Below are 11,656 nucleotides of genomic sequence, written 5' to 3' on the forward strand. Positions count from 1 at the left end.
GCAGAGCTCAGATATACTGTGAGAGAGAAACTATAGATTGAACTTCTCAGAGTTACTGTCTCTGAAATCAAGCTCTCTTCAGATTTCTCTCTGAATAATCACACAGAGTCATACATCACTGTGTTAACTGAGAAGAAGAGCAGCATTGCAACAGTAGCAGAGAAAGCAGAGAAAGAACTGAACACAGATAAATTAACTAGCAGAAGAAATGACATCTCAATGCAAGGTATGATAACTACTGTCACAGCTGTAAGAGAAGTAGGAGAAGAAGGAGGAGATGTGGCAATGAGAGCAGTACTTCTGCAGCTCAGTGACACCACTGTCTTCACCTTCAACCTGGCTTTCTTAGCAGTCACGAAGGCCGCAGCTGCACTATGAAGACATTTATTATTCACTAGAAAATGTCAGAATAAGCCTCTTATTATCTCTAAAGAATGATGCTCTCATACACTTACTATTACAGATGAGAAGAGGGAGAAAAATGTATTATGAGAGAGAGAGATCTTTTTAAAAAATCCTGTTACTACTGTTAGCTTTGTCTCTAAAATACATCACTTTTGCAGAGAATTTCATATATAGAATGAAATATATTGAGAGATCTGTAAGTCACTTATTCACTACATTTTTTATATTCTAAATCAATATATAAGAAACTCACTTATCATGTATTTAATTTGAATAAAGATGAGAAAAGAAAGATCTACACAGTCAGTAGAAAAACTTATCTATTTCTTTATATCATATGCAGTACACACACTGTCAAATCAGTTGATAACTGTTGCTATATAACAAAGATAATTTCTAATTCAGTAATCTTAAGAGTATTGAGACTATGCTTTTAAAGAGAAGAACATTGTCACACTCTTAGCTATGTCAAGACTCTGTTACAGTTTCACACAGCTTATCACTTTCATACAGATAATTTCATTCTGTCTGAACTAGTTTTCAATCACTTTATAACATTATTCAGATATATTATAAAAAGATCTGATTGATGAATATAAGAATCTCACTTCTATATGAGATCAGCAGATTACTTTTTCTTAACAGTAAGACACTGCTGAGATATTACTTCAGCTATTCTCACTTATGAAATAAGAGAAGATATTCACTCATTATCTATATAGAATAGCTAGATGCTGACTTCTTATAAAAGAAGTCAGTGATTCATTTTTTCTTCTATAGAAATATATATGAGAGTTACTGCGTGTCTTATATAATCTTCTTAGTATACTAAGTATTATATCTGTGATATTCTCACAATAACTCTGTAGCCTACAAGCTCACTATTCAAGTAAGATAGTCAAGCTCACTTATACAGCTTCTCAAACAACTACTTCTTCATAACACCGCTGACTAGCTACTGCTTCGGTTCCGTCATATTACAATATTATTATGAATGACATATCTTCTTCATCTTCTTATACACTCTTAATCATTTTTCTTCTCAGTGAGTTTCTGATTGTGTTTTCTAACATGATTTTATATAAATGCAGATACTGATATATTTGTTTTTATTTATATAGAATCTTCATATGTTGACAGATCTGTATTTATCAATGATAGTGACCTCAATATTGAATTATTAATTAAGAACTTGAAGAATGTAATAATGAAGAAATTGTCTGTGTTATATATAACTGAGTCTTCTGTGTTTCTTTCTATCTCTTCTGTTACTTCTTTCTCTGCTATTTTCTCTCAATCTTCTACACTTATCTCTGTGTCTGATTCTCTCACTTCTGCTATCTCTGTTCTCATGACTCTCACTCTCACTACTTCTGGTTTTATCATCTCTGCTTTCATTACCAGCTCTTCTCATTTCAAGAAGATGTTGTGTAGACTTAATGAATTATGTTTCTCAGTGTATATACTTCTGTTCTTCTTACTGACTCTCAGAATAATTTATTATATAAAGACTGTATATAACATGACTATCTGAAGCTCAGTTATAAATGCTGATTATTATATTCATTTTAAATATTCATGATAAGACAATTGTTCATTCATATCAGAGAATCACTCTCTCTCTTAACAGTGTTAAGATTATAAGTCTTTTTCTTCTTCATTTTCATCTTTTCTTTCTGACACTGATTTTTCTGTTCTTAGAGAAAATTGTTATGAGTTTTACTATATATAAAGTCATGATATTCATAGATATCAAGAAACTTTTCATAACTGTAAAGTTCAATATTGCAGAGATATTCACTCTGATGAATTTCTTCAGAATAATAGATCTGTATCAGTTTATTCTCTAATATCTGTTATCTAACTTCATGATGCAGGTGAAAGATATTCATGTTTTCAGAAATGAGAATGCAGATGTCATACTTTTTTACACTCATAGATGTGAGACTTATACATCTTGTCTGAGATATTATTATGAGAATAAGCTATTCACACACTGTGTTCTGCTTTCTGTATTTCTCTGTTTCTCTCTCTCTTTCTGAGAAGTCTCATGTATATTGTAATTATATGTACAACTCTAAGATTAGTGAGTGTTTATTCAGTAACTATTCTCATCTCTGATTTTGTAATTTTTATATACTAATAATGATTCTTAGTTGCTTCAGTGTCAGAGATCATTCTAATTGAAGATGATAACACTGCTGAGACTACTCTCTCTCACTTCTAAGCTTCTTTTATTGCTTTCTCTCTCTCTTCTGCAGAGAAGATTATGTATATATCAGATTGTAAGCATTTAGCTCTGAGTGACTTCTGCTATTATTTATTCAGTTCTGTATCTTCTTCTTCTTCTGTTTCTTTCATCTCTACTCTCTCTGCTCTGGCTTCTAATTCTGCAGATTTGGTGCTCTTCTTCAATTTTTCTACATGTACATGTACACATTTCTATATTAGCATTTCAGTTAATCTTGTAATAAATGATATTAATGTTGTATGCAGAGTGATAGAGAAATCAGAGATATACACAGTGTTATTGTAAGAGTGACTTACAGCTCTTGAATCTCTTACAGATGTTAAGTTTTGAGGATTTCTTTGTTTTTGATGTTTTTCAGATGATATGGCATTGGAAATAGATTAACATGTGACATATAAAAATGAATGAGATGTATATGATAATATTTATCTTTTACAGCTGACTCTTACAGTTAATAATCAATTCATTATCTCTTTTCTTTTCTTACACTTTTTCTTTATCTGCTAGTCACTACTCTTACACAATCTCTATATAATACAGTATTCAGTGACTAGGTTCAGCAGCTTTCATCTTTTGTGATTCTATCTTATGCATTATACTGTCTCTCTTCACTCACTCAGATCACTACAGTGAATAACCTATTAAAACTAATCTCATCTGATCTCTGAGTGTTCTCAGAAATTGAGATAACTTAATCTTATATATCTATAAATGTTTTAGATGCTTCATTCTCTGTTATCTTCATAATTGAACTGATGTAAACAGTTGAATTCAACTCTGAATTCCTTTTTCTTCTGCAATCTGACTCATGTGCAAGTCTGCTACTTTGAGACTGCTCTTTATCATGTTACACTTACTATCTACAGTCCTCTTTTAAATAGAGAGATTAAACCCAGTGTAAATGTCAAATGGTTAGGAGTATGGTTAAACTCCAAGTTGAATTTTAAATATCACATTCAACAAAGAACTGTCAAGGCAGAAAGACTATTGAACAACATAATCAGACTATCAAATACAGAGAGGGGTCTATTCTTCCAGACTATGAGACAGTTATATATAGCCTGTATTACATCAGTAGCTGATTATGGAGTTCAAGTTTGGTGGAATAATCAAGGGAATTTCACTGAACTCTTTCAAAGTCTGCAAAACAGAGCCTTGAGAAGAATTCTGAGAGCATTCAAATCATCTCCTATTAAAGCAATGGAAATTGAAGCTTCAATTCCTTCTCCTGCTATTAGATTTGAAAAGGTCTGTATGAACTATGCTCTGAGAGTTGCAAAGATGAGCTCAAATCATATAATCAGAGAAAGAGTCTCTTCTTGATTTCCATCAATTAACTCTGGAAATGAACTGGATTGGAATAGATTTCTTGATTGAAATAAAAATAATTCTTCAAAGAAAATGCCTTCTCAACTGTACAGACTATGCTCTCTGATTAAAAATCAATTTTCTTCTTTAAATGTTGAAAAAGTTGATCATGAGAAGTTATCTCTCTGGAGAGAAAAGCTTGAATCTCTTATAGACTTACAAATAAGTGAACTATCAAAAGAGAAAGAATATAAACAGCATTTGAAGAGAATTTCTACAATCAATATAAAAGACTCTATTCCGATTTATTCAGATGGCTCAAAAAATGAGAACTTGAATAGATTAGGTGCAGGCATTGCTTATACTGAAGATAATATTAATTTTATCTCAGATTTCTGGAATCTAGGCTCTGAATGTGAAGTCTTTGATGCTGAACTATTTGCAATAGTGAAAGCTTTCAAACTCATTGAAATAAAATCTCATAAAAGAGGAAATTATTTGAAAGAGGCATGGATATTCTCTGATAGTCAAGCTGCTTTAAAAAGACTTAGAAATAGTCAGATTCATAATGATCAAATGAATCTTGAACTGATCTTAAACTCTGTTTTGAAAATTCAAAAGAGAAGAATATCAAAGCTGATAATTCATCTGCACTGAGTTCCTGCTCATATGAATATTCATGGCAATGAATTGGCTGATTCAGCTGCAAAAAAGGGTGCAGAATTAAGCAGATCTATTCAAAAAATTGTGTCCTGGTCTTTTATAAAGAGAAAAATAAAAGAATCTTGTTTAGACAAGTGGAATGAAAGCTGGCAGAAACAAAAGAAGAGTGTACATTATTCAAGATTTGAAACAAAACTCAAGTGGAAATCTTGTTCAATTAAATGTAAAAAGAAAATATTCTCATCTATAATACAGCTGAAACTAGGACATGGCTATTTCAAATCTTATATACAAAGATTTGATGATAGATTTGACTCAATAGAATGCTCATTCTGCAATACAAATGAGAATCCTGAGTATATTGTAATGCACTGTGCATTATACAATAGTCTCAGAGCCAGATTGAAAGAGAAGTATGATCTAAATTAATTAAATATGAGATTCTTATTCTCAACTGAGACAGGAATTAAATACTTAATAGACTTTCTATCAGAAACTCAAGCAGCTACAAGAAAATGGCTAAATTCAGAATTATCTGAATATGAAGAGAAGGAAATCAATCAGATATAGTCTGTTAAAACAGCTATACACTCTCTTTTAATAATTTGTTTTGTTATAGTCTCTCTTTACTTTATCTTTTTCTTTATCTTTTCCTTTCAATTTCTTTCTATCTATCTATTTAATGTGTCTATCTTTGAGACTGTGTTCTTTTTCTCTTTTCTTTTGTCATGATATTGTCAAATGGTTTCAAAGTATCAAAAGATGTTAAAACACTGCAATTTGTAAACAGTTTTTGTATTCTGGGCTGGAATTTTCTGATTTTGCATATCTGAAATTGATGAATGTATAATAGTTAACTTTACAGACATAGAAAAAACCCTGAGAACTAAAGTTCTCAGGTAGATGTCATAGTCTCTGACTGCATACATCTATAATTGAAGAATAATAATAATAATAATAATAATAACTATCTACAGTGTATTATTGTACAACTAGCTATAGTCTTATTACTTATTGAAGTGTGATATTTATCTGATTTCTTCATTTCTTCTCATTCTTTTCTTATAATTGTGAAAAGATCAGAATAAGTGAGATCATCTGATTTGTAAGTATCTATGATTTCTCTTACTTTGTGAGACTTTTCAATTATAAGTCTCTTCTTTTTCAACACTGATGATAGTGCTGTGAATAATTATAATCTACTCAGATTTTGTATCTTTACTTTTATAAGTCATGAATTATTTATTAAGTTGTGTAAGATCTGTCCCTCTGATTCTTTCAATGTATATATTCTCAGAGAATGTGATTTGAGTATTTTATATAACTTAAATCATCTAGATTGAAACTTCTCAGAACTCTCATTGTGTATAAGAACTTACATTCTCATCTTGAGACTTGATTTCTTAACTAGTGAGTCTTGTATTCTTTTCAATTGAATTGCTCAGTTTAGAAGTAACTTATTAGCTCTTACATGTATGTGACTGATCTCTTTCAAACTTGGTTTTACATTCACAACTGTTGTATTTATAACTGCTACTACTGTATCTGTAACTGCTGTTTTCTCTTCTATCTTTTCTGAAGCATTCTTCAGAATGTGCAGATGCAATTCATACAATAGATAGAATGATGAATACTTGAAGACTGCATGCTGCTGAATTCATGTAACTAATAGCACCTGACTGAGATATTCATCTTATAATCTTATAGGCTTGCTCATTAGATATTTTATCAGCATGTTGCTTAAGATTTCATTCAAGTGTTTCACTTTTCTATTCATCTGGGAATGATATAATGTTATTCTACAATGTCTTATCTGTAACTGACTTATAAAATGCCTCACTGCTTCTTCTACAAGATTCACATCATTATCAGTTAGAATCTCACATGATATTTCATAGTTAACATAGATCTCATTGTGTAGAAACTTCATCATTATCTTCTCTATTATCTCTGAAACTGCTTTCACAACTGATCAGTCAGTAGTGTAATTAATAGCAGTGATTATTCATTGATTTTCATTTGACATTCACAGCAGTAGGTCTATGAGGTTCATCTCTCATTGTTTAAATAATTGTATCATACACTTCATCTAATGTTATACTTTCTTATATTCTAACTCTTTCTTAGATTCTTTCACAACCTGATAATTCAGACACTTGTAAGTGTATATCTGAATATTCTCAGTCATGCTTAGTCAGTATACTCTTGATTCAAGTACACTTATGAGTTCAGAACTTTCTAAGTGATCAAATTCCTTATACATATGAGTCATCAAGTCACATCTAAATAAGTATTCTAGATAGAGAGCTTTCACATATTCTAGATCACAGTAAAGTACAACATCATTTTTCAATTTCCTTAGCTTAAAGTTCAGAAGTATCTCTTCTACTACTTTCACAAGACACTTGTTATCTGATATCTTGTCATTCTTCAAGTAAGAGATCATGATGTTCACTCATTCTGATTTCTTAGACTCTCTCAACATATTTAATACACACTTCTCTTATATCTAGTTTACAGAATCCTCACTCATGAAATCAGATCTGTGACTGATTATATCAGATATCACAGTGTTCAATCTCTTTCAGTATTTGATATGAAGATTATACACTTGAAACTCTGAGATTCAATGTGCTAAGTATTTGAAAGGTTTTATTATCAATTGTAGATAGATAAGACTTTTATAATTCATAATCACTGTTATTATATATCTGTTGTTAGTATATCTATTTCATAACATCAGCATATGCTTGATTACTAGCAATTTCTTTTCATATACTGAGTAATTGAGCTCAGCATCTGATAGTTTTCTATCATTATACATTACTGAGTGCAGCTTGCTATTCTTACTTATCTGTAAAAAAACACCTCTGATAGCTCATTCAGATGCATTCATCTCAATATAGAAAGATTTATCATGATCTGGTTGAATAAGCACTGAAGATATTATTATACATTTTCTTAGTATGAGAAAAGCCTCTTCACACACAGCATTTCAGATAATTGAATGAAACTTCTTCTTTCACAGATTTATATCTATTTCTCTTAAGAGATCTGAGAGTGATGCAGATATTCATGTGAAATTCTTGATGAATCTGCAGTAATATGAGATTAACTCAAGAAACTGTTGTATATAATGTATATTTCTCAGTCATGATCAATTCACTATGACATTCAATTTCTTCAGAATGAGATATATACAGTCATCACTCACTATATATTCTATGAACTTCAACTCTTTCATTTCAAACACACACTTTATTGATTTAATATAGAGCTTATACTCTGTCAGAGTTATAAGCACTTCATTGAGATGCTTCAGATATTCATTGTATAAGTTTGAAAAGACTAGAATATTATCAAGATATATAAGATATGAGATTTCATTCTGTTTATAAAGAATTATATTCATCATCATTTGAAAGATAATAGACACATTTATCAGATTGAATAATATTATCAGAAATTCAAACTTTTCTCATTGTATATTAAATGCAGTTCATGAGACTGATAGTTTATCTATACAGATCTGTCAGTATTCTGAGAGAAGATTAATCTTCAATGAATATTAGATATTTTCAACTATATTCAACTATTGTTGAATCTGTGATAATGAATATTCATTCTTGATTATAAGCTTATTAAGTGCTTGATAATTAATACACATTTATCACTTCTCACTCACCTTTTTCATGAATAGAACTGGAAAGCCTCACATGCTTGATAAGAGTTATATAAGACTATGTTCTAGAAGGTCTGTGATCTGATACTTCTGTTCTTTTAGATGTGTTTATGACAGAGAATACACATTCTGATTGACTGGTTTTATATCTCTTATGTCAATCTCATGTACAAATTCTCATTCTGACAACAATTCTGATGAAAGATCTGTTCAGAAGATCTTCTCATACTTCTTCAGAAGCTTCTTCATATACTTATTCTCTTGCATATTCTTTATCTTGATTTTCTCCACTTTCAGGTTCTGTATAATATACAGAATACTTTTGAATGAGATCTTATAAATTATTCTCTTTGCTTGTTAATGTATAAGCAGATTTAATCCTTCTATATCAGAGATATAAAATGTCCTTCTTATATTAGTTAATAGAATTGTATGAATCATTTTCTTTCTATCAGTTAACTACATATAATATGTACATCATTGAATCTGTGAATTGAATCTTTGAAATCAATTAAGTCTGAGAATAAGGTTGTATTTCACATTCTGCAGCTCTTGTGCTCAAATATAGCAAGATCATTCTCTGAAGGGCAAGGGAACTCTTACTCTTGTAGATAATATCAAATATTAATTATCAGATAATCTTATGTATTGAAGATTCTTCACTCAGCAGACTTCTTTCAGTCTTCAGATTATATAATTATCAATATATTGTGTAGAAGCTTCTGTGTTCACTAACACTTTTACAACCATCTCTTAATTCTTATTCAAGTGCTTCTTATACATTAACATTTCAGATCTCAAGATATTGAGATGAGTATTTACTTCATTCTCATCTGCACTTCAGTCAGAAGTCTACTTTCTCTTAATATTCACAGAATTCAGAGAGTCTTCTAACACAGATATCTCTTTCACTTTGAAGCCTTTTTATAGAATATCAGTGAGTGTCTCTGAGCTCACTGATTCTGCTAGTTTTTTAACTCTCTTACTTCTTTTAACTGCACATACTGTGTGCAATCTTTTACATTATGATTTTGATGTTCACAGTTAAAGCAAGCTCAATGCTTACAATATCAAGATTTTCATTCAGAGAATCTCTTTTTCAGAGAATTCAGTGCTTTAGCAATAGTATTCAGATCTAGATTCATCATATCTAAGTGTGTAACTTGTGTTGTAGAAGTCTGATTATCTGTTCTTCACTGAGATATACTTAATTGCAGTATTTTCTATTACAATTGACTTACTTATTTCTATATAATGAGAATGTTATATACTTCTTTCACTGTATCTGATTGTGAGGTTAAGCATTTTCATTTCACTCTTAACTCAGATATAAGATCATGAATGAAGATCTGTAGATAGAAAGATGTTAAAAGCTCTTCATTCAATATAAGATAGTGTAAGCTGAAGTGTTTGAAGTATAATATAAGATTACTTACTTATCTACACTCAGTGAAGTGTTCATAATACTTGTCTTATACATTCACTTTCTCAAAGTTGTGTAAGATTCATTTGAAAAACTCATTTTATATTTATAAGAATGAATATTGCTTCAGATCTGTGAGATTTCTCTTTTCATCAGTCATTTATAATGACTTTGCTTTTTCATGTAGAAACATAGCAGATCTTAAAACTTGTTAAAATTCTGTTAACTATCTGTCTTTAAGTTTATATTCAATCTGATAATATAATTGCATCTGACTTAGTCAGCTGATTGCAGCATTATTTTTTCAGTTGCTATTAAAGCTTAATAACTTCAGCAGATCTTCTGATTTAATATATTTCATACTCAGATTCTCATTCTGCACAGCAGTCTCTGATAATATGTACACTTCTGAAGAGATTGTGAACAATTGTGATGAGATCTTCAGATTCAGTGTAGTCATCTGTCTGTGTAAATATTCAATCTTCTGCTACAGATCTAAGACCTAGTTTTCTCTATTCTTATTAATGATGATAATTGTGTCAGTGAAGCTCTTCATAGTGAATACTTGATTTGCAGTAAATATCAATTGTTGTTTCACTTCTATCTCAGTCTATCACTGTGTATGCAAGGCCTCAATCTCATTTAGAATTCTTATACATATACAGCACTTCAATTTCAGTTCAGTGATTTCAGCTGCTTTTCTTACTGTTTTGAGTAAACTCTCTAAGAGGTTCTGCATATCTTTCAGTTCAGATAGCAGAGAAGAATGTTATTTGTATTAGCTAGAAAAGGTATTTATTTCAGTGATTTCTCATTGATTGTATAATATCTATTATTATATTACTATATTATTATATCACTATATTGTTATATAATTTCTGTTATCATTATACAACTCTGGTGATAATCACTTCTCTCTTTTATTCTTCTGAATGAAGAGCAGTCTTCTTTGAATCTGATTCACAGCTCTTATCTCTTTTCTCATATCTCATCTATTCATATACATAGCATTCACTTGAATGTGAAGTTTTTCCTTAATAAGCAAAGCAGTATCAATCAGATGCTCTTTCACTCATCACTCTTTGTACACTATCTTTTAAGATGTTCTAGAACCACACTGACATGATAACTATAAATCACTTCATAGATGAAATTATCATGTCCTGAAGAAGCCTGTGCTTCTCACCAGTTTTTAGACATGCTATCAGATGTTATTCAAAGGTTTCTCCAGCCAGAGTACGATTACAGGCGTACATCACTCTGAATTCTTACACATCTGAATCAACCGCTCCACCACGAACTCGCTCGATTTTTCGAATAAGAACCGCCGATAGATCCATCGAAAAGCCCTCGATCATACGAGCATTTTGACCCCATCGCCGACCGCATACCCCGTGTGGTGGTGGAGTTATCCAGCCAAACGTGAACCAGATGTCGTTCGAAACTCCTGTGTGGGATTATCCCCCATTCTCCCCTACCACACCACAACCCCGGGCCAAATTGCCATACAAATTGTAAGGTGAAGAGACCTAGCCATATGCACCAATCTTCTCGATTTTGGAAGATCCCCGATCTGTAGTTGTGAAGATATCTGAGGAGCGACCTCCGCGAAAACCCTGTCCATCTTTGGTGTTCCAAAACATCAACACCAAGTCCCACCCTCGTATCGCCCTTCCTAATCTGGCCCATCCCCAGCAGAAAAATACAAAAAGATACCTCAGCAATAATATCAAGCACATAATCAACAGCCACTTCTGAAGTGCAACCTCCACAGTCTGTCTTCAGTGTATCTAGACATCAACACCAAGTCTCACCCTTGTATCACCTGTCTCAATCTGGCCCATCCCTGACAGAAAAGTACAAAAAGATATCTCAGCAACTGTACTCAATACATAATCAGCAGACATGACAACTATAAAATCAG

General features: G+C 31.4%; 2 protein-coding genes across 2 annotated transcripts; one reads left to right on the top strand and one right to left on the bottom strand.

Moving 5' to 3' along the window:
* Window positions 1-219: 219 nt before the first annotated feature.
* On the top strand, window positions 220-378 carry BDBG_16307 (uncharacterized protein; the record flags this gene model as incomplete). Its single annotated transcript, XM_031724289.1, has 1 exon — window positions 220-378. One exon carries the CDS (start codon window positions 220-222, stop codon window positions 376-378), a length of 159 nt encoding a protein of 52 aa, XP_031576304.1.
* A 10,635-nt stretch (window positions 379-11,013) lies between these two features.
* On the bottom strand, window positions 11,014-11,421 carry BDBG_16308 (uncharacterized protein; the record flags this gene model as incomplete). The annotated part of the gene is made up of 1 exon (XM_031724290.1): window positions 11,014-11,421. One exon carries the CDS (start codon window positions 11,419-11,421, stop codon window positions 11,014-11,016), a length of 408 nt encoding a protein of 135 aa, XP_031576305.1.
* Between the last annotated feature and the right edge of the window lie 235 nt (window positions 11,422-11,656).

Source organism: Blastomyces gilchristii (genome assembly GCF_000003855.2).
Source record: "Blastomyces gilchristii SLH14081 genomic scaffold supercont1.2, whole genome shotgun sequence".
In the NCBI taxonomy this organism is placed as follows: Eukaryota; Fungi; Ascomycota; class Eurotiomycetes; order Onygenales; family Ajellomycetaceae; genus Blastomyces; species Blastomyces gilchristii.